The following is a 25,214-nucleotide window of genomic DNA, read 5'->3' as shown; positions in this document are numbered from 1 at the left end:
ATTTTTTAATTAGATTTATTGGAGTGGCATTTGTTACTAACATATAAGGTGTACAATTTCATAATACATCATCTGTATATTGCATTGTGTGCTTCTAGTCCCCTTCTATCACCATATATTTGACAATATTCATGGTGTCCCCAAACTTCTGAAACAAATTAGAGAGCCCTTGTGATGTCACAGTTATGACCATGAGTCAGTTGGACAGGTACATCCTAGCATTTACTTGCTGAAAGACTTTGTAAAAGTTACTTGATCCTTTTGGCCTGTCTGTTCTTGTTTGTAAATGAATTTAATTGGATAATCTCAAAGTTTCTTGATTTCAGAGCTTTTTCATTTGAAACAGAACTAGTGAAAATGATGGGCGATAAAGCTAGAAAACAGCATTTGGGGTTAAAATGTTGTAGGTCTCTGAAGTTCTGAAGGCAGCTTAAGAAATAAGTGCCTAAATAATAATTTGATCACCCTCTGCTATTGGAGTAAGTACAGCTTCCTAAAATTGACTCCTTTGAGAGGCACATGGATATATATATATATACAGGTAAAAATCAATGGTTATTATTAACTTTTAGCCAGCCTTCTCTTTAAAATGAGAACTGTTCTTTTCTTTGCAGCTGCTTACTATACATGGTAACTTTAGGCTGTAGGGTTTTTCTTTGCAGTTTGTGTCCTTCAGAGTGTCAATCTAAAGGATTTCTTCTGCCCTTGTTTGAGATTTTTGTAACAGTTGCCAAAGTTTCCAGTTGTAGGTCACCCTTCCTTCAGTTCTTTAAAATGTCCTTGCTTTGTAGCAGTATTTCTTGTACAGACTCATTACCACACTTGTAGATTGGCTGCACTTCAGTATCCTGTTTGTAGTTACTGATCTTGTCTCTTATCTCTTACCAATTCATGTTTAGTAATGATGTTGATAAAATATATAGTTTTACCATTGACAGATGATAAGAATGGACTTGATAAAACTTTGGTCAAATGTTTCTGATTTTACTCTTTCTATAAACAAACCATTTACTGGACTGTTAGTATTACTTTTTACTCCCTCCAAGGTAGCTGCTTTTGCACTTACTAGCTTAATTTTTTTAACTTATTGATCAGAGAGAAATAAATACTGATTTGTTGTTCTACTCATTTATGTATCCATTGGTGATTCCTGTATGTGCCCTGACTGGAGATCAAACTCACAATCTTGGCATATCAGGACGATGCCCTAACCCAGTGGTCCCCAGCCTTTTTTGGGCCACGGACCGGTTTAATGTCAGAAAATATTTTCACGGACCGGCCTTTAGGGTGGGACGGATAAATGTATCATGTGACCAAGACAAGTGTCAAGAGTGGGTCTTAGACGGATGTAACAGAGGGAATCTGGTCATTTTTTAAAAATAAAACATTGTTCAGATTTAAATATAAATAAAATGGAAATAATGTAAGTTATTTATTCTTTCTCTGTGGACTGGTATCGGTCAGTGGCCCGGGGGTTGGGGAACACTGCTCTAACCCAGTGGTCGGCAAACTCATTATTCAACAGAGCCAAATATCAACAGTACAACGATTGAAATTTCTTTTGAGAGCCAAATGTTTTAAACTTAAACTATTCAGGTAGGTAGGTACATTCCTCATCGAGGTAGCACCCGCACATAGTATTTTGTAGAAGAGCCACACTCAAGGGACCAAAGAGCCGCATGTGGCTTGGCTTGCGAGCTGCAGTTTGCTGACCAGGACTCTAACCAACTAAGCTACCTGGCCAGGGCCTGCTCTTACCAGCTTTCTAGTGTTGGTTGACTCCAACATTGTATATAGTCCCCTCAAGAGAAACATAATTGGGACTTAGACACATTAAAGAGCTTATCACACTATTGCTCTAGTTAATAACAATTACAAAAAAAAAGTCTTATGGTACAATTATTGCTTCTTCTTGGAGTGAATTATTTGATTTAAAAATTATATTTAAATTCTATTTAAATTTTCTTTTAATTTACTTTTTGTAATACTGTATCTTTCAGTGGGAAATGACAAGGATAGTAGCTGCTAACAACATTTTCTATGAGGCAGGCACTAGCAAAACAAATTTTTTTAATCCTACTAACTCGGTGAGATAGGTAGTGTTATTATCCCATTTTCCTCATAAAGAAACTGAGCCAGACAAGAAACAAGGTATGTAGAGTCTATTTGGATGTTATCTTCCTATTTTAAAGAGCTATCCCTGTTAGGAAAAAAGATGCGAGAAGAATACAGAATTCTATTATATATGATGTAAAAGTCCAAACACATTAGGAAAAGGATGAGATGGATTGTCATTGAAATTTCTTTAGTTAGAAAGATATTAAAATGACAGCTGAAAATGCAAAATCCAATGAATGTGTTACAACAGTCAGATGTAGTTTAGATTGGAAATTGCAGGTGCATATTATCTAGAAGAGTTACCTGAAAGTTTATCTTGAACCTAGGGGAGACCAAATGGCTCTAAAGGATTTGGGGTACCGATTATTGTAGTAACTACAGATATGCACTGCAAAACAGTGTTTTAGTCAGTGAGAGACCATATGGATGATTGTGGTCCCATAAGAAAATAATAGAGCTGAAAAATTCCTATTGCCTAGTTGATGTCGCCATCTTACCATAGCACAACACATTACATGTTTGTGGTGATGGTGGTGTAAATAAACCTACTGTTCTGCCAGTTGTACATAAGTATAGTCTGTACAATTACATATAGTACTTAAGATGATAATAAACAACTAAGCTACTTGTTTATATATTTACTATACTATTTATCATCAAATGTACTCTTTCTCAGTGCGATGCTATTTCTGGCAGCAGCTTCATATATCTTGTGTTGATGGCATCTCTTAATTGGTTTTCTCTTAGGCTTGATTTAATCTCCTGTTGTTTAGATATGTTTAGATACACAAATATTTAGTTAGCATTGTGTTATAGTTGCCTACAGTATTCATTATCTTAACATGCTGCACAGGTTTGTAACCTAGTAGCAATAGACTATATGTGCCACATAGGGCCGAGGTGTGTAGTAGGCTCTACCGTCCAGGTTTGTTTAAGTACAGTCTATAATGTTCAAGCAATGACAAAATTGCCTAACACCACCTTTCTCAGTTGTATCCGTGTATACGACAAATGACGGTATTTAAAAAACAGCTTAATGTTGGTCAGTATTGGAAGATGATAACTCTAGATGTTTGCAGGCTTTGTCTCATTTCTTAAAGTAGGTGGTGGGAGGGGGAGAAGAAAATCTTAAACAACTTCAATTTGCTTCAATAGTAACTCCAATTAAGTTTGAGTTCATAATATTGTTTCTTTAGCATGAGATTGAGCTGCCTGTTTTTAAATTGTGGCTCATCTCTCAAGATAGCTATGAAGTATTTTGTGTTTTCTGTTTTTTTAAAGAGGATATTAAATCGTTTATTGATTACACATGATAATGGATGATATACAAGCTTCATTCCTATCTTTAATTTTATCTGGTACCATAATTCAATTTAGATATATTGCATAAGTTGTGCTAAACAATCATGCATAACTAAAGAAACTTTGCTTGGGTGACCCTTTTAATGGTGAACTCTAGGTCACAACACAGAAGCTGTCAATTAACTGCACTGTGGTTTCTAAAGACTGGCTCCTGTGCCCACGCAGGTTGTAAATAAGTTTCAAAAAGAACCTGGTATGACCCTGAAGGAATTCTGACTTCACACTGTTGGGGTAATTTACTAGGATGATTTCAGAGTAGACTATACACAGCACATTTTATAAAAAGACACATTTATTCAGTGTCATGATTGCACTACTAACATATAGCAATCAACAAAATGGGTGCAAAAAACAAAACAAAAAACACTACATGAAACCCTTTGTTGGAATGCTTTGCAATTTCCACAGAACAGAAACTAAAATAACTTGTTATACAATTAGTCTCAAATACAATCCTCGAGGTTTTTGCCCATTCATGTGGGTATTGTCCAAACAATGGTCCCCAACCTTTTTTGGGCCACGGACCGGTTTAATGTCAGAAAATATTTTCACGGACTGGCCTTTAGGGTGGGACAGATAAATGTATCACCTGACCAAGACAGGCATCAAGAGTGAGTGTTAGACGGATGTAACAGAGGGAATCTGGTCATTTTTAAAAAATGAAACATCATTCAGACTTAAATAAAAATAAAACGGAAATAATGTAAGTTATTTATTCTTTCTCTGCGGACCAGTACCAAATGGCCCACGGACCTGTACAGGTCCGCAGCCCGGGGTTTGGGGACCCCACTGGTCTAAAACATATCTTCTTTGTAGCATCTCAGCCCTGTTGTCATTGTGCTTGGCTATGTTCACAAATGTATTGTAACCTGTAGCTTCCCTGTTACTTCTCTGGCTTGCCTCTCTTGCTAGGCTTTGATTCCTGGCAGTAACTAAAACCTCTGCCACCACTGTAGTTATTGCTGCTGCTGGAACCACCACGGCCACTTTAGTTTTGTGGTTTGGCAAAGTATTAGTGTCCACCACCATAGGGGACAGAGCTTTGCCTCCAAAGTTTCTTCCTTTCATGGATCCAAAACTTGAAGTTTGATGTTGTAATTGCCAAAATCATTATAGCTTCCACCACCTCCAAAATTGCTTCCATTAATACCAAATCCATTACAGCCATCCCACTACCACCATATTTACCACCACCATGGCTATCTCCAAAGCCACATCGACCACTCAAGTTACCTCCACAGCCACCTCCAGAGTTTCCATTAGCACTTCGACCTCTTTGACTGGATGAAGCACTAGAATCTCCTTCTTGGATAGGGCTTTCCTTACTTTCACACTGGCCGTTCACGGTATGGTATTTCTGAACGACTGTCTTATCTACAGAGTAATGCCCATCAGAGGTTACAAAGGCAATTCTCTGTGCCACTATCCTGGTCAGTCAAGATTCCAATCCTTTAATGTTTCCCATACTATTCAAATATTCTCTTAGGTGATGTTCTTCAGTATCTTCTTCAATACCCCTGACAAAATCTTTTTCACAGTTAAGTGTGCACCAGGTCTTTGAGATAGCCTGTTTGGTTCCACAACTCTTCCATCCACTGTGTGTGGCCTTGTACTCTCAGGCTGCATCCACCTCCTCCGCAGTGGCATTGGTGACAAACCCAAGCCTCTGGAGCACTTGATGTTTCAATCTCTCATCACCACACAGTCTGTGAGCATGCCCCATTACCCAGAATGGGTCCAGACTCTAAAACATTGTTTCAAAGTACAGACCTATAAAGAGCTTCTGAAGATATTTGGGTCTTTGGGAGACTCTTAACTTAGACATGGTGGCTGCAGGAGAGGAGACTTGAATGATGCTGACTCGGCAGTGTCCACTATCAGAAAGGCTATTTATTACCTGTGCTTTAGGACAAAACTGCCTGTGAGTAGTTGAGGTTACAATAAAGCAATGCTTCTCAAGTTTTAATGTGCTTCAGAATCATCTGAAAGGTTTGTTAAAACAAAAACGTTGGACCCCTCACCTCGAGTTTCTGATTCAGTACTTATTCTGGGTTAGACCCCATAATTTATATTTCCTTTTCTTTTCTTTTTTTTTTTTTTTGCAAGAGAGAGAGGGACAGACTGGAAGGGAGAGAGATGAGAAGCATCATAGTGGTGGCACGTTAGTTGTTCATTGATTGCTTTCTCATATGTGGCTTGACTGGGGTACTCCAGCCGAGCCATTGACCCCTTGCTCAAGTCAGAGACCTCTGGGCTCAAGCCAGCGATGATGGGGTCATGTCTATGATCCCACACTTAAGCTAGAGACCCCACACTCAAGCTGGCAACCTTGGGGTTTCGAACCTGAGTCCTCAGCATCCCAGGCTGACCTTCTATCTCAGGGGTCCCCAAACTTTTTACACAGGGGGCCAGTTCACTCACACCATTGGAGGGCCAGACTATAAAAAACAACTATGAACAAATCCCTATGCACACTGCACATATCTTATTTTAAAGTAAAGAAACAAAACAGGAACAAATACAATATTTAAAATAAAGAACAAGTAAATTTAAATCAACAAACTGACCAGTATTTCAATGGAAACTATGGGCCTGCTTTTGGCTAATGAGATGGTCAATGTCCGGTTCCATATTTGTCACTGCTAGCCGTAACAAGTGATATGGTGCACTTCCGGAGCCATGACGCATGCATCCACGTCACCGGAAGTAGTACTGTACGTGAGCAACGCCACACTTTGCCCCCGCCACATACAGTACTCACTGACCACCAGTGAAAGAGGTGCCCCTTCCAGAAGTGCGGTGGGGGCAGGATAAATGGCATCAGGGGGCCGCATGTGGCCCGCGGGCTGTAGTTTTGGGACCCCTGCTCTATTTACTGCGCTACCGCCTGATGAGGCTGTAATTTATATTTCTAAAACAATTTTCCAAGTAATGCCAATGCTGTTGGTGTCAGGACCATACTTTCACTCTCCTTTCCTTAGTAAGTTTTTTTATCCAGGGTAAGGTTAGAAGTAAATATAGAGATGATGAAATTTATTAAATGCTTATTAGTACTAATACTTTTGTAATAAGGTTGGTTTTTAAAATATTTGTTATATTTTGGAGAAATTGGTCTATAAGTGAGCATGGAAATGAGCCCTGTGAATCTAATTTAAAATGAATACTTAAGTAATTTTTTGATTTGTGATTTTAACATAAAAGGTACAAGTATCTGTATAAATTTAGAAACTATTTGAATGTTGCAGAGAATTGAACATTCATTATATTCGAAACTTTATTGTAATGTATTTACTAGAGTTCTTAGAAAGATTTTCTTGTTAGAGGAAATTAAAGTGTTTAAGATAGAATATAGTAAATTTATAAATGCAATTTAGTATATATGAGAGAATTTAATTACCTATGTTTATAAATAGGATTCTTAGTGATAAGAGTGTTTTCTGTTTGAGTTGATTTTCTATCAAAGACACCTTAGAAAGTGTGTTGAAATTTACTAGATTTATAAACAGAATGCAAGGGAAAACTAGGTTTTTATATTTGTACTTCAATAAATCAAACATTTATTTAAAAGTAAAGTAGCTGAAAATAGTTTTTTTCTGTGTATAATGGCTCCCCTCACAGCCACTAGCAAACTTGTATTAAATGACTTGATACATTTTGTTGAATGAATAATCTTAGTACAAAAAAGGGCCCTGTTTTAAGGTCTGATTCATGTATTAGAGAAAGACCAGAAATTTGCCTTTGTATTTAGCAATAATAGAAAAAAATAAAATGTGATCAGATATAAATCACAGTGTCCCTAAGATAAAGATAAACCTGTTGCTGAGGCAGGCAGGAAATCACAACTGTTCATGATAATGAGAATAAAGAGAAAAATCCTCATAGAACCCTAATACAGAAAGAAGTATCCTCAGCATCTTTTTAGTAGATATCGATTCTAATTACAAAAAAGCTAACTTTTTTACATCATTCTTTAATATAATCCAGTGGTGTAACAACAAAATGCAGATTAGTAAAAGCAGTTTTGTACAGGGCCAGAGCAATCCAAAGATGCAGTTATATCTGATGATGTGTCTTAACTGGGGGTGCTAGCTTATAAACTATAGACTTTAGATCATCTAGTGAAGACTCTAGATTTTAGATTTTCTAGAGCAGTGCCGCTCAATAGAACTTTCTGTGATGAAAGAAATGTTCTCTATTTTTATTGTCAGTATGGTAACCACTAGGCAAATGTGGCTATTGAGCACTTAAAGTGTGACTAGTGAGGAACTAAATTGAGGAATCTGGATTCTGGATTATGTATCTGCATTGGGCAATATGCAGATCGGTCAGTAGGCAACTAGGCACATGTGATTAATTTAAATTAATTTAAGTGAAAAAAATTGAGTTTTCAGTTTCACTAGTCACATTTCAAGAACTCAAAAACCACAGGGTAGTGGCTACCATAATTAGACAATGCAAGCTAGAAAGTATTTCTGTCATTGCAAAAACATATCATTGGCCAGTACTGTTATAGAGCACTAGGTCTCAACAATGGCTGTACATTTGAATTCCCTAGGTAGATTTTTTAAAATTGTGATTTTAACACCTTACCCTTAGCATCAGATCTGTAAGATATGACAAAAATAACAAATTATGACAGAAATCAAAATCATTAAGTTTTCCCTGACCAGGTGGTAGTACAGTGGATAGAGCATCAGACTGGGATGCGGAGAACCCAGGTTCGAGACCCTGAGGTCCCCAGCTTGAGCTCAGGCTCATCTGGTTTGAAAAAGCTCTCCAGCTTGGACCCAAGGTCGCTGGCTTGAGCAAGGGGTTACTTGGTCTGCTGAAGGCCTGTGGTCAAGGCACATATGAGAAAGCAATCAATGAACAACTAAGGTGTCACAATGAAATTGATGATTGATGCTTCTCATCTCTCTCCCTTCCTGTCTATCTGTCCCTATCTATGCCTCTCTCTGACTCTCTCTGTAAAAAAAAAAAAAAAAAAAATCAAAGTTTTAAGCTTTTCAGGTGATTCTGATAACACAGTAAGATTAAAAACCACTGTTTTCTTTCTTGTTTCTCCCAGTTACTCAAATTATGAGTCTTGATGAGTTAGTGGTTTTTTTTTTCCTTCATAAGTATTTTGGGCATGCACCCATATTTGACTCAGCTTAAGAAAAAAGATGCATGTTTAGGCCTGACCTGTGGTGGCACAGTGGATAAAGTGTTGACCTGGAATGCTGAGGTCACCAGTCCGAAACCCTTGGCTCACTGGATCAAGGCACATGTGAGAAGCAGCTACCTACCTATGAGTTGATGCTTCCTGCTCCCCCCCCTCACCACTTCTCTCTTTTTCTCTCTCTCAAATTAAATAAAATCTTAAGAAAGAAACAAGAGGCCCTGGCCGGTTGGCTCAGTGGTAGAGCATCAGCCTGGTGTGCGGAAGTCCGGGGTTCGATTCCCAGCCAGGACACACAGGAGAGGCGCCCATCTGCTTCTCCACCCCTCCCCCTCTCCTTCCTCTCTGTCTCTCTCTTCCCCTCTCGCAGCCGAGGCTCCATTGGAGCAAAAGATGGCCCGGGTGCTGGGGATGGCTCCTTGGCCTCTGCCCCAGGCGCTAGAGTGGCTCTGGTCGCAACAGAGCGAAGCCCCGGATGGGCAGAGCATCGCCCCTGATGGGCGAGCCGGGTGGATCCGGGTCGGGCGCGTGCGGGAGTCTGACTGCATCCCCGTTTCCAGCTTCAGAAAAATACAAAAAAAAAAAAAAAGAAAGAAACAAGAAATGCATGTTTAAATTATCTGCCAACCTCTAGATAGGAACAGAAAACACACCTTAGGAAAATTGAGGTGACAGTGAAAAGTTCCTGAAAGGAGGGCGTGTTTGTGTGCTTGGGGAGACATGCTGAAGATAGAATCTTGATATATTTGCTTCCAGTCTTTTATAAGAGAAAACATAGGGTTTTTGTTTGTTTTTTCTTTCTTTTTTTTTTTTTTTTTTTTTTGTAAAACATGAATGATAAATATAAAGAAGTCATACTTTATGAAGATTGAAGTTTAAAAGCTACTTCTAATCCAGCCATCTGGAGATATTATTAATATCGGGTAGGCAATATTGTCAAGATCTACTTTATATATATACTCAGATAGGAAAATGGGTAGATGGTTAGAAGAAAGAGTGACTGAAAGACACTTGTTTGCCATTAGAATTTCCTAAAATGTGTGTCTAAAATTAGTGAGAATTTGATGTTGTTGTGACATTCTTGTTTCACTTTCAGGTGGGGTATATTTAGCTCTTTGAGATAACAGCAGTTTTCATCTCCCATATTTCTTCTCCCCACTTCTTGATGTTTACTCATTATTTTTACATTTTTCATACTTGTAACGGTCACAGTTAGTTTTCAGCCCCATTTTTGTGAGTTCTTTTTGTTTAGTACTGCCCACTAGTGCTTTGGTAACATCCTCCTCATTCCTGGAGTTTTAAATTTTGATACAGTTGACATAATTTCAGTTTTGTGGTATTAAATAATGTTTCAGTAAAAAGGCCTTAATGAAGATAGGTTGTTTTCTTTTTCCCCTACTAGGTGATTTACTTTTTTTGCATGAATTCCTGAAAAATTCATTTATTTTTAAACACCATAGTTTAACCAGGAAGAGATGACAAGATTTGGGGATGACAAGATTTGTGATGCATGCATGTGTTTATGTGTAATTCTCTGTTGTTTTTTTATTTTTATTTTTTTATTTCAGTGAGGAGGAAGGGAGAGAGACAGGAACATCAAACTGTTCCTTTATGTGCTCTGACCGGGGTCCAGCCAGCAAACTGCACTTCTGGACAGTGCTATAACTAGCCTAGCAATCCAGCTAGGGCTATGCATAATACTCTTTTAAGAGTTAATCTTTTCCTTTAAGATCCATGTCATCAGAACAACCACTATATGGAAGAGTGCTAGCATTGAGATAGAGGGAAAAGAGAGCAAGAATATAATGTTGGGTCTGCCAGGAATACTTGTCACTTTCTTCATGTTGCATTGGACAAAAGCAAGTCACATGGCCCTCTCCGGCATCAGTGGGTTGGCAATGTGTATTTTATATTCTTTCCCAGGGACGAATGCAGGATACTTAGGAACAGTAATACAGTCTATCAGTGACTTTTAAAAAAACAATTATATTAGTTTGACAGGATTTTGAAAATTGATGTGGTTATTGTCATGAGTAGGGAGTTGAATAGGGAAGCCTATTTCTTCTGTCAGTTATTCAGTCTGCGAATTTGATCCTTTCAGAAAGTCTGTTAACAGTGCTTCTCACATTTATTGTTCAAATAAGTCAGTCATGAATCCAGCAGTTCTGGAGTGAAGCCTAAGGTTTTACATTTAGGCTATGCTTCCAAGTAATGCCATTGCTGCTGGTATTTGGAACACAACTTTAAGTAGCAAGGCTGTGTAGCACTTTATGTCATGGACATTTCCATTTAGAAGCAGGCACCCCCCCCCCAAAAAAAAGCCTTGGCTAGATGGAGGAAAGGGGCACTTCAAGGGAAAGTAGGAGATGTTACCAAATAAAAGGGAAGATGAGCAATGAGAAGGTATTAGTTGGGTGTGTCTCAAAGGTGAAATAAAATAAAATGAAATTACCAAAGTCCCATAAGTTAACCACTTAGTTTATTCTTCTTTACCAAAGTAGGTTTAGTGAACTGGGAGGAGAGAAGCCATTGCAGTATTACTGTGGCATTGGTAGGAAGTAATGGAGTAAAAACAGTGAAAGTATTATTTCCAGAGGTTCAAGACAGTTAATAGAAAGATAGGGTGATATCTGGAGGAGGAGGATTGTAAAGTTGAAGAAAAATTGAGGGGTTCTTGTTGTTTATTTTTGTTTTGCTTATGGATGAAGAGTCAATAATATCAAATGAAAGGTTAAAGATAGGGGCATTTTTCCTGCACTTGTCATCATAGAGGGAATCAGTTAATTAGAAAAACTGTTATCAGTCTTTTTAGAAGATGCTTTTAAAGTCTTAAAATCTCTATTATGTTTGAAAATATTGATTCCCACATCAATATTTTTTATCTGTAGCTACTACCAAAATTATAATAGTCATGTAGGGATTTTTTAGTATATTAAAACTAGATCTCACAGTTTTCATTCTTGGTTCTTAGGCTTACTTTCTTGCTCCAGTTTGCCTTTCCCATTCTTTTACCAAAATGATCTTCAACTCTTAAGTTCTGATGCTGCTCTGTCAATTCTCTGCTTAAAAATCTTTTGGGACTTCTGAGTAGAGTAATATAGCAAGCTAGGTAATTCAGAGTATCCCACTAAGAACAATTTTAAGAGGCGTGCCAATACAAAGCAAGTTCTGTTGAGTGTCTCAAAAGCTAAATGATATGGCTTGATTGTGATTTGACTGAGAACAGGCCTAAGGAGAAGTGGTTCCAGTTTAGGATTATTTTTTCTCTGATGGATATGTTGATTTCAGAAGCAGCAACTGAGAGATAAAATGGTGCTTTTAACAATCTGTGGGTATAAGGGGACAGAGATACAGTTCCTATGTAAGGGAAAAGGGGAGGGGCTGAACTTCTCTCACTCATGTCTCCAAAATACTGTACTCCAGGATTCAGAAAAACTGAAGTAGCATAGCTTTCAGAGAACGATAGCTCAGCTTCAACTTTTCACCCCTGTATCTTCATTCACAATACCTAGAATTGCTAGTTTCCTTGGATGTTTGGCAAAAACAAACACTAATCTTTTCTGCAGAGATACACCTTTTTATGTGACAAATTCTGTTTATAGATAATTTTACAAATTTATTATCTATCACAAAATATAATTAGACATACGACAAGACGTCAGAAACAACAAGTCTAGAAACAGATGCAGAGGAACTAACTCTTGATATTGTCAGATTTAAAACAGCTCTGTTGAGAATTTTGAATGTTGTAGAAAGATATAAACTAACAAAAATAAAAATGTACATTCTAGAAGGGAAAAATGTAATTCTATAAATCAGTACTATCGGATTTACAACAAATTAGTTACCACAGAAGAGAGAATTAGCTAATTGAAGGAGAGGGACAGAAGAATGAAAAATGTGAGAGGGTAAGCTTAATACAAGATACATGAGAAGTTCTAGGGCAGTGGTCAGCAAACTCATTAGTCAACAGAGCCAAATATCAACAGTATGACGATTGAAATTTCTTTTGAGAACCAAATTTTTTAAACTTACACTACAGTGTGTCCGTAAAGTCATGGTGCACTTTTGACCGATCACAGGAAAGCAACAAAAGACGATAGAAATGTGAAATCTGCACCAAATAAAAGGAAAACCCTCCCAGTTTCTGTAGGATGATGTGGCAGCATGTGCGCATGCACAGATAATGTAACACTGTGTATACAGCGGAGCAGCCCATGGCCATGCCAGTCGACATGTGGACAGTACAGAGGAAAGTTCAGTGTGTTCTGTAGCTCGCTAAATTCAAATCTGTGACCAAAGTGCAACTTGAATATTGGCACGTTTATAATGAAGCGCCACCACATAGGAATAACATTACTCAGTGGGATAAGCAGTTGAAGGAAACCGGCAGTTTGGTGGAGAAACCCTGTTCTGGTAAGCCAACAGTCAGTGCCAAGTCTGTAGAGATTATATGAGATAGCTACCTAAGGAGCCCTAAAAAATCTGTGCATGAGCCCACATCGAAATGCACTGAGTAGGTATGAAACTAGGAGAGTTTTCCTTTTATTTGGTGTAGATTTCACATTTCTATCTTCTTTTGTTGCTTTCCTGTGACCGATCAAAAGTGCACCATGACTTTACGGACACACTGTATATAAGTAGGTACATTCCTTATAGAGGTAGCACCCGCACCTGGTATTTTGTGGAAGAGCTGTATGTGGCTTATGAGCCACAGTTTGCCGAACACTGTTCTAGGGTATTTGAGTTCACAAAGGAGAGGCAAGATAATGGGCAAGAAGCATTATTTAATGATATAATGGATGAAAAATTCAAAACTGGTGATATTTAATTTACAGATTGAAGCATCCTTACAAACCCCTAGTGGAATCAAAACAAATTCCGTCAAAGATGAAAAAATTTAAAAACAATCAAAACAAATGATGTAGCAATAAGATTGATAGTTGATTTCCCAACGGAAACAGTGAAAACTAAAATGCAGGAGAAAATATTGCAAGTCTACTATTCTAATCCCTATGACATTACCCAAATGTGTAACAAAAATGGTAACTATGAGGGCAAAACTAAATGAATGTTTACTGTCTATGTTTTATTGAGTTGCACACTTGAAACCTGCACCCCAATAAGTTCAACTATAAAAGTTAAATATCTTATAGTGTTTTTATACACATATGTGTAACTAAAGTATGTAATTACAATTGTATATAAATTTTGGCAAGTTACACAATTTTTAATGTCTTTGCATTGTCCAGAAACAGGATAAAACTACTAGTTAATATGAGACTGAGATAAGTAATTCAAGCTATAATCTCTGGGATGAACACTAACAGAATTGTGAAAGAATGTATGACTTCCAAATTAATGAGAGGAAAACAAAATTAATAAATAATCATTTAAAAGAAAGCAAGAAAGGAGTTTAACAGGACAGAAAAATAGAAAATAAAGCAAATACGTAGATTAAAAGGTCCTGCTTTAGAGACAGATTAAAACATAAAGGTTGAAAGTAGGAAAAGGAAGCAAACACTAATGTAAAGAAAGTATGTACAGTGTATAATTATATTAATAGGAGTCAAAACAGACCTTAAGGTCATCAGAATTTTTGACGAGTTTCCAACTACCAGGAAGATGTAACAATTCTTCATTTATAAGAACCTAATATCATGTTTCAAAATATAGAAAGCAGACTTATAAGGAACCTGCAATAGTAGTGGGAATTTTTAACAACCTTTATCAGTAATATTCAGAACAGCATACAAAGCAATCCAATGTGGATATAAAAACTTGAAACAACACAGTTAGAAAAGTTGGCCCCCATAGATGTGGAGATAAATGTGTGTGTGTACATATTCATGCTAGCACACAAACACTGCCCTACAGTACAGAGTATACATTCTTTCTAAGGACATATGGAGCACTTGCTAAACTTACTTATTGATAATTAAGCAAGTTTTAACAGATTTTCAAGGTTTGAACTTCTTTAGAGTATTTTCTTTTACAACAGTGCAGTTCAGCTAGAAATCACTAATTAAGAGATGTTTTTAATGGTAACCACCATTGAAAAAACCACCACAGAAGCACATGAGATAAAAAAGATAGCAACAGAGGAAAGATGTACGGAATACAACCAAACAAAAACAAAAGATAGAAAAACAGAAGACTCAAACAAGACACAAAACTAACAGAAAGCAATCTATAAAATGGCAATAGGGAACTCACAAGTGTCAATAATTACACTAAATGTAAGTGGATTAAACTCACCAATAAAAAGGCACAGAGTAGCAGAATGGATTAAAAAAGAAAATCCACCTGTATGCTGCCTACAAGAAACTCATCTAAGCAACAAGGAGAAAAACAAATTCAAAGTAACAGGCTGAAAAACAATACTCCAGGCAAATAACATCCAAAAAAAAGCAGGTGTAGCAATACTCATATCTGATAATGCTGACTAAAATACAGCAAAAGTACTCAAAGACAAAAATGGTCATTTCATAATGATTAAGGGGATGCTGAATCAAGAAGACATAACAATTCTTAAAATATATGCACCAAACCAAGGAGCACCAAAATATATAAGACAGCTACTTACTGACCTTAGAAAAAAAACTGACAAAAATACAATCATACTTGGAGACCTCAATACACCGCTGACGGCTCTAGATCTGTCATCCAAACAGAGAATCCATAAAGATATATTGGCCTTAAACAAAACACTAGAGCACCTGGATATGATAGACATCTACAGGATATTTCATCCCAAAGTGACAGAGTATACACTTTTCTCCAGTGTACATGGATCATTCCGAAGAATTGACCATATGTTGGGCCACAAAAACAACAGCAAATTCAGAAAAATCGAAGTTATACCAAGCATATTTTCTGATCATAAAGCCTTGAAACTAGAATTCAACTACAAAAAAAGAGGAAAAAAAACCCACAAAAATGTGGAAACTAAACAACATACTTTTAAAAAATGAATGGGTCAAAGAAATAAGAGCAGAGATCAAAAGATATATACAGACAAGTGAAAATGACAATACGACATATCATAATCTATGGGATGCAAAAGCAGTGATAAGAGGGAAGTTCATATCACTTCAGGCCTCTATGAACAAACAAGAGAGAGCCCAAGTGAACCATTTAACTTCACACCTTAAGGAACTGGAAAAAGAAGAACAAAGACAACCCAAAACCCAGCCGAAGAAAGGAGATAATAAAAATCAGAGCAGAAATAAATGAAATAGAGAACAGAAAAACTAGAGAAAAAATTAATAGAACAAGGAGCTGGTTCTTTGAAAAGATCAACAAAATTGTCAAACCCTTGGCAAGACTCACCAAGGAAAAAAGAGAAAGAACTCATATAAACAAAATCCAAAATGAAAGAGGAGAAATCACTACGGACATCATAGATACACAAATAATTATTGTAGAATACTATGAAAAACTTTATGCCACTAAATTCAACAATCTAGAAGAAATGGATAAATTCCTAGAACAATACAACCTTCCTAGACTGAGTCAAGAAGAAGCAGAAAGCCTAAATAGACCAATTAGTAGGGAAGAAATAGAAAAAAACTATTAAAAACCTCCCCCAAAATAAAAGTCCAGGCCCAGACTGTTATACAAGCGAATTCTATCAAACATTCAAAGAAGACTTGGTTCCTATTCTACTCAAAGTCTTCCAAAAAATTGAGGAAGAAGCAATACTTCTAAACACATTTTATGAGGCCAACTTAACCCTCATACCGAAACCTGGCAAGGATGGCACAAAAAAAGAAAACTACAGATCAGGGGTTCCCAAACTACGGCCCGCGGGCTGCATGCGGCCCCCTGAGGCCATTCATCCGGCCCCCGCTGCACTTCTGGAAGGGGCACCTCTTTCATTGGTGGTCAGTGAGAGGAGCATATTGACTATCTCATTAGCCAAAAGCAGGCCCATAGTTCCCATTGAAATACTGGTCAGTTTGTTGATTTAAATTTACTTGTTCTTTATTTTAAATATTGTATTTGTTACCGTTTTGTTTTTTTACTTTAAAATAAGATATGTGCAGTGTGCATAGGGATTTTTTTTTATAGTTTTTTTTTTATAGTCCGGCCCTCCAACAGTCTGAGGGACAGTGAACTGGCCTCCTGTGTAAAAAGTTTGGGGACCCCTGCTACAGACCAATATCTCTAATGAATACAGATGCTAAAATACTAAACAAAATACTAATAATCGAATACAACAACATATTAAAAAAAATAATACATCATGGTCAAGTGGGATTCATCCCAGAATCTCAAGGATGGTTCAATATATGTAAAACGGTTAACGTAATACACCATATCAACAAAACAAAGAACAAAAACCGCATGATCTTATCAATAGACGCAGAAAAGGCTTTCGATAAAATACAACACAATTTTATGTTTAAGACTCAAAATGGGTATAGAAGGAAAATATCTCAACATGATAAAGGCCATATATGATAAACCATCAGCTAACATCATATTAAATGGCACAACACTGAAGGTTTTCCCCCTTAAATCAGGAACAAGACAGGGTTGTCCACTCTCTCCACTCTTATTTAATGTGGTGCTAGAGGTTCTAGCCAGAGCAATCAGACATGACAAAGAAATAAAAGGCATCCATATCGTAAAAGAAGAAGTAAAGGTATCATTTTTTGCAGATGATATGATCCTATACATTGAAAACCCCAAAGAATCTACAAAAAGACTACTAGAAACAATAAGCCAATACAGTAAGGTCGCAGGGTACAAAATTAATGTACAAAAGTCCATAGCCTTTCCATATGCCAACAATGAAACATTTGAGAACGAACTCAAAAAAACAACTTCCTTCACGATTGCAACAACAACAAAAAATACCTAGGAATAAACATAACAAAGAATGTAAAGGACTTATATAAGAAAAACTACAAGGCATTGTTAAGGGAAATCGAAAAAGATACAATGAGATGGAAGAATATTCCTTGCTCTTGGATAGGAGAATAAATATAATCAAGATGGCCATATTACCCAAAGCAATATACAAATTTAATGCAATTCCCATAAAAATTCCAATCACATTTTTTAAAGAAATGGAACAAAAAATCATCAGATTTATATGGAATTATGAAAAACCCCAAATAGCCAAAGCAATCCTAAAGAAAAAGAACGAAGCTGGGGGCATTAAAATACCTGACTTCAAACTATATTATAGGGCCACGACAATCAAAGCAGCATGGTATTGACAGAAAAATAGACATTCAGAACAATGGAACAGAATAGAAAGTCCAGAAATAAAACCACATATATATGGTCAAATAATTTTTGATAAAGGGGCCAACAACACACAATGGAGAAAAGAAAGCCTCTTCAAACAAATGGTGCTGGGAAAACTGGAAAGCCACATGCAAAAGAATGAAACTCGACTACAGTTTGTCCCCTTGTACTAAAATTAATTCAAAATGGATCTAAGACCTAAATATAAGACCTGAAACAATAAAGTACATAGAAGAAGACATAGGTACTCAACTCATGGACCTGGGTTTTAAAGAGCATTTTATGAATTTGACTCCAAAGGCAAGGGAAGTTAAGGCAAAAATAAATGAATGGGACTTCATCAGATTAAGTTTTTGCTCATCAAGAGAAACTGACAACAAACAGCCAACTAAATGGGAAATGATATTTTCAAACAACAGCTCAGATAAGGGCCTAATATCCAAAATATACAAAGAACTCATAAAACTCAGCAACAAACAAACAATCCAATAAAAAAATGGGAAGAGGACATGAACAGACACTTCTCTCAGGAAGAAATACAGATGGCCAACAGATATATGAAAAGATGCTCATCTTCATTAGTTATTAGAGAAATGCAAATCAAAACTGCAATGAGATACCACCTCACACCTGTTAGATTAGCTATTATTAACAAGACAGGCAATAGCAAATGTTGGAGAGGCTGTGGAACCCTCATTCACTGTTGGTGGGAATGTAAAGTAGTACAACCATTATGGAAGAAAGTATGGTGGTTTCCCAAAAAACTGAAAATAGAACTACCTTATGACCCAGCATTCCCTCTACTGGGTATATACCCCCAAAACTCATAAACATTGATACGTAAAGACACATGCAGCCCCATGTTCATTGCAGCATTGTTCACAGTGGCCAAGACATGGAAACAACCAAAAAGCCCTTCAATAGAAGACTGGATAAAGAAGATGTGGCACATATACACTATGGAATACTACTCAGCCATAAGAAATGATGATATCGATCATTTACAACAAAATGGTGGGATCTTGATAACGTTATACGAAGTGAAATAAGTAAATCAGAAAAAACCAAGAACTGCATTATTCCATATATAGGTGGGACATAAAAACCAGACTAAGAGACATTGATAAGAGTGTGGTGGTTAGGGGTGGAGAGGGAAAGGGGGAGGGGGAAGGGCACAAAGAAAACTAGATAGAAGGTAACGGAGGACAATCTGACTTTGGGTGATGGGTATGCAACATAATTGATTGACTAGATAACCTGGACATGTTTTCTTTGAACATATGTACTCTGATTTATTGATGTCACCCTAGTAAAATTAATTAATAAAAAAGATGTTTTAAAAATTGTCATTCTCTAAATAGCAAAAGAAGAAAATAGAATTCACAGAATATTTTGGACTGAACTATTAAAACACAGTATCAAAACTTATAAGAACCAGTTTCTGTGGGAATTTATTGCTTTAGATTGCATATTTTAAATTTCTGCTTTTGGTAATAATGGACTAAATTCTGACTCCTTTGCTCTTTCCAGTATGCCACAATAATTGTATCTGAAGGAAAGTCTTATACATTCATTTATCTACCAAATATTTATTGAACACTACTGTATGCCCTACATATTAGATGCTAGGTGTATAGCAGGGTTTCTCGACTGGACAGTATTGACATTTGGAGTAGATAATTCTTGATTGTTGGGGGGACTATTGTGTACATTGTTTAACAGTATCTATAGTCTGTACCCACTAGATGCCAGTAACACTCCTCCAATGATGATAAACAGCAACGTGCCTCGGTTTCCTCACTTGTGAAGTGGGGATAATAATGACACCTACTTTATAAAGTTGATGAATTATATAATAAATATGAAGTAATTAGACCAGTGGCTGGACTATACCAGGCACTTGATAAATGTTAACTGTTACTTTGATTGTTAAATAAATCACTAATATGTATATACTAGAAAGCCCGGCGGTCATAAGAAACGACCGCTGTTCTAGATATTATAAATTGTAATTAAAATGATTTGTGCAAACGTGTCTGCTGATTCAGACTGAATTACCCAGGGCAGGCGGCGAGGACGCCCCTTTGCTTAGTGCCCCATGGGTTTTCCCCTTTCTACTTGCTTAATTGCTTAAAGTAGAGTGCAATGAAGGAAACCACTGGCGGTACATTTCTTAAGAGCCACCGCTAGCTCAATAAATAAAGGTGATTTAAATAATAAAATGTTAAGTCACATGTCAAAGATCTCTTTGTACACAACATTTCTTGTGTAGATCTTTCCATCATTTTTAAGCTCGCCTTGCAGAGGACCATCAATTATTTTTAATTTTATCTCCGTTCTTTCATGAACTCTTGAACAGGCAACATAAAGTTGACCATTTCCAAATGTAGGCTCAGGTAAAAAAATGCCAACACGCTTAAGCATTTGGCCCTGAGACTTATTGATGGTCATAGACAGGCTTTTTTCTCTTGCATCTGAGGCAAGCCTTGTTTCTCTATGCTCATCAGTCTCATTTTGCCTAGAAAGACGCATTTGCTCTGCGACTGAAGCCAGCCTTGTCTTTCTCTGCTCAGTGGTTTCTTTTTGTCGAGAAAGCCGTTTTTGTGCAGCTTTAGCTCCTTTTCTCTCCTCTTCAGTACTGTATTTTCTAGGAGGCAATCTTAAAAGAAATTACGTTAAGATGTAGTTTTTATATAAAATAGATGATTACCAATGCAAACAAGTGTTCACCTTCCCCCTGACCCGCTCAATTTGCGTTCAGCCGTAGCAACTTCACCCCATTGGCTAGTACAGTTACGCAAGCAACCAATAAGCTATCGGCGACAGACACTTAAGCCGCATATAATAAAGATATCTTAACTGTATTAACTTTGTGAGATAGAAGAATAGGACCTCTCTTTTCTTGTACTCCCAGTCTAGATTGATATTTGTTGGCAATTGTCTTTAAAGGGATATAAAAATTTAACTGGTAAGAGACTAGATGGAATAGGTAACAACTGATCACTTTTCACTCAAATATTGTGATTTCATGATTGTATTTTCCTAGTGATGGGAGGGAATGATCAGCTTATTTCATTGTGCTCTGGTACTTACATTTATGAGTAAATGTTTTAGTATTGATTATTAAAATTTAGAATTATGATAATAGATAAAATTATTACAAGATATTTTATAACTCTAAATTATTAAAATAAATACTTTCAGTTTGTTTCAAATTTTAAACTGGAAAGCTGGTTCTTGTGCTGAACTGCACTCTGGTGAACTCTTGACAAGGATAGAGCAATTGCAAACTTCATTGTCATTAAATGTTTAATTGGCTCTTGGGATATTATGAAACACAGATTGAAAAACTATTAGGCAAAGTAAGTGTAGACTAATGCTTACTCTAAGTCAATTAAGGAGGGATGCATATTAGTTAAAAGTAATTGGGTTTTGCATTGCTTAAAAAGTTCAAATAGTAAAATGTGGAAAGTGTTTTTGGCTCCCTCTCCTATTAATAAATAGTAGAAATAAATTATTTAAAACTTTATTTTAAAATAATTCTAATGGTTTATCATTAAAAAATGAAATTTAAGTATATATTAACTATTTTGCATTCCCACCATAAATGTAGGTTTGTTTGTTATTTTTATAGCCAAACAGTCTGTAATTAAGCTTTTAGATTTTTACCAGTCTGATAGGTGAGAAATGGCATCTCACTGTAGTTTAAATGTACATTTTTCTAATTATGAGTTAGAGTGAACACATTTTTATATGCTTTGGGGCTATTTTTATATCCTTTTGTGAATTCTCTGATCATGTCTTTTGACTTTTTAATATCTGAGAGTTTTCATCTCCCCGCACCCCCAGTCTCAGTGTTTGAGTTTTTAAAATAGTTAGAAGATACATATATTTCCCCCTTGAGCTGTAATAGATGAACCATAATTCTTCCTCTGCCTTTTTTTATGGAAAATTAATGATAATTTATAAGAATTGTGGTAGTTCTAGGTAAAGTTCAAGTTGTTGCTTCAGAATATCTGTTCATTCACATTGGATGCTCGCCATGTCTCAAGCCATTTGTTAGGCACTAAGGAGGTACTGAGAAACAAGCAAGCATGGGGTTTTGTAGGTTACAGTTTAGTCGAAGAGCTTAAAAAAAGAAACTTAAACGGTGCCAATACTCTGAGGGAGACATAAAGTTGCTATGTGATTAATAACAGAGACTTGAGTTAGCCTTAGATAGTTTTTTGTTTGTTTGTTTTAAGCATTGCATTTCTGACTATTTTGGGATTCAGACTTGATTATTAATATTTCTTAAATTATTAATGTGTTATTAGAACCATTCGCCCAACTAAACTGTTTAGGTAAATATAAACAGACTCTAGAGTAGTCAAGGTAAGATTGAATAGAGGGAGGCCCTGGTCAGTTGACTCAGTGGTGGAGCATCAGCCTTGGCGTGTGGATGTCCCAGGTTTGATTCCCAATCAGGGTACACAGCAGAAGCACCCATCTGCTTTCCTCCCCCTGCCCCCCACCCTCTTGCTTCTCTCTTCTCCCCTCCTGCAGCCATGGTTCGATTAGAGTAAGATGGTCCTGGGCAATGGAGCAAGGGCCCCAGATGAGCAGAACATTGCCCCCTAGTGGGCTTGCCCTGGGGTGGGGGGGGGAAGAGGGTGGTGGCGGATCCCAGTCAGGGCACATGCAGGAGTCTGTCTCTGCATCCCCTCCTTTCACTAAAAGAAAAAAAAGAAGGTTGAACAGAGGGACAATGACAAAACGTATTTGTAGGATAATAGGATTGAGAGCCCTGTGAGGACTAATGTTACATTTTTAGACTAGTTAGTTTATAAGTATGTATATCTTCAAATAATTGGGTTAGATCTAGTGAAAGAAATGATTCATAATTTAGTTCTTTATAACTTCCTTTCTGCTGACAGTTACTTATGCTTTTAATTTACTTCCAATTATTAGTATTTCATACTGGTCAGTTCCTGCAGCAAGCAGGGAGGAAGTACAATACATTTCCTTTTTTTTTTTTAACAGTTGATTGTCTTTTAGAGCAGAGAACGTGTCAACAAGCTGTATTACTAGTGAATCTCATAGATAACAGTTCAGTGAACTCTGTTTATCAATCTTTGATATTATTCCAAAAGGAACATGAATTTAATAAAGGTTTTGTCTCTTTTTTTGTTTTTCTTTCAGACACTGGCCAAAAGAAGACCCTAGACAAGAAAGATGGGAGACGAATGTCTTTTCAAAAACCTAAAGGGACTATTGAGTATACTGTAAGTCAATTGTATTTAACCTGTTTACACTTGGGGACCATTGAGAATAGGAAAATTATTTCAGGGACTGCTAAGGCAGAAATCACCCTGCGCGTAAGTGAATTTGACAAAGATCATTGGGTCTAGAATCTTCATACATCATCAGGCTGGTTAACTCTGTTGCAGATTGGTATGAAATTTTTGATGGATAGGTAGTTGAAAATCACTGCTGTAAGTTATTTGCCTTTGAAAAAAGCTAATTTATCTTTGTAGTAGTCTTATTTAAAATATTTTTTGTTTATACAATAAATGAGACAAGGGTAATTAGTTATTTTAAAAATCTGTAGTTTGACTACTGTTTTAGTTAATAATGGTTAAGTTTTTAAATGTATTTTAACACTTTTTTTCTTTAAAGAGAAATTAAGTGTGATACAAAGATGGTTATTCCAAAAAATTTAATTTACTATAGATGATAATTTATTGGGAATCAAAGTTTCTGTGCTATAATAATTTTTATTAGGTTGGGCTTTTAAGAAAGTACTTTTTGCCCTGGCTGGGTGACTTGGTTGGAATATAGTCCCAATATGCAAAGAAAATACTTTTTTAGGAATTTGATCTTCATTTTATTTTCAGCAGTGCTAGTAGTGATAATGAGAGTGGCAAACAGAATACTTAAAAGATAAGTTGATACTAATCTTCCAGAATAACCATCACATTAGATTATTTATACTGATGTGTAGCTAAGTTCTGTTAGCTGTGAAAATGGAGCTTCTTTCCATCTTCAGAAGTGACCCTCAAATCTTCCTGCAGTCGCTTTCCACATTTCTGCTTACTAAGGAAAATGGAAGGAAGAAATCAACTTTAGTCTGTGGTGTGCTGCTTATTTGATTGAATGTAAATATTATTTTATTAGATAATGTCAAAATGTTATAAAGCATTTGTTGTAACTGAGCTTAATTTTGGGTTATTTTGTGTTTTTGTAATGTGGTAAATAATTGTATTAAAAAATAACAATTTTAAACAATTTAAACATTTGTGTCATTGAGAAACCTTTCAGTGTTTCAGTCTTGACTGTTTGCCATGAATCCTTAAGATTGAACCAATTATCAAAACCTTGAGTTATAATTCACAATTTGAGATTTTACGTATTTTTAAAAGGTTAGGAACCGGATAACTTGGTAGAATTATATTTACTATCTAAGAAAATCTCTTCTTAACCCTTTGAGTGTACGAATGTTCAGAATCCTCGTGCCTCCTGACCATCCAGAGTACGATCGTACAAAAATTTTTATTTTAAAAATGTGTAAGGTAACATTAAAAAAGGGCAAATGTATGTTCTTTTTGTTTTCATAAATTAGTTATCAAACAAACATGATTTTAAGTTAATAAAACTGTAACTGGAACTAATTTCATTTTTTGAAAAAAAAAACTCGCTCCCAGGGGTCAGTAAGCATGAAAAAAATTCACTATTCAAAGGGCTAACATAGCATAAGCTTAAATTGAATGTGCTTATACCCTCTCTGCTGCTTGAGAAATTGAGAAAATAAGTTCAAACAGTAAAATATTGGGTAATGTAATTTGATATATTCATTAGGGTTTATTAAGGCATAATATTATAGACATGAAGACAAGATATTATCTGCACATGAACCGTGTGCTTGTGCAGAACTGTAAAAGTTTAGTTGGTTTTGAATTCAGGTGTCTACCATTCTTTGTTTTGGTAATTTAATAAAACTTGTGTTATCTGTAGAAAAATTAAATTCAAATGAAGAACCATTATTTTAGGGAGAAGGTTAATTGAAATTCGAAACTATTTTTTTAATGTTATAAATGATCTTTGGGATATATCAAGTATTGACCAAAAAAGTTATAAAACCATCTCTAGCAAGTCTTTGTTTAGTCTTTTTTCTGTCAATTCTTAATCCTTTGTTTCCTATGCCAAATCCTAAAAGAAACAAATATAATTCTAAAACTAAGATATTTTCTTATATTCTATTATAATTTTAAAAACCAATAAAATATCTTTATATAAAATGTTAATATAACATGATTTTTCTATTTAGGAAAAT

The 25,214-nt window shown here is 36.1% G+C and overlaps 1 protein-coding gene across 10 annotated transcripts in view; it reads left to right on the top strand.

Moving 5' to 3' along the window:
• Window positions 1-25,214, top strand: part of OXR1 (oxidation resistance 1) — a 535,173-nt gene that overhangs the window by 432,093 nt on the left and 77,866 nt on the right. For all 10 annotated transcript variants that reach the window (XM_066265827.1, XM_066265822.1, XM_066265824.1 and 7 more), the window contains one exon: window positions 23,084-23,166. In XM_066265827.1, the coding sequence (XP_066121924.1) occupies window positions 23,084-23,166 (83 nt within the window). The remainder of the gene's footprint in view (window positions 1-23,083; window positions 23,167-25,214) is intronic.

Source organism: Saccopteryx bilineata, chromosome 3 (assembly GCF_036850765.1).
Source record: "Saccopteryx bilineata isolate mSacBil1 chromosome 3, mSacBil1_pri_phased_curated, whole genome shotgun sequence".
Taxonomy (NCBI): domain Eukaryota; kingdom Metazoa; phylum Chordata; class Mammalia; order Chiroptera; family Emballonuridae; genus Saccopteryx; species Saccopteryx bilineata.
The sequence above is the reverse complement of the archived record's forward strand: the minus strand, read 5'-3'. Positions and strand labels throughout refer to the sequence as shown.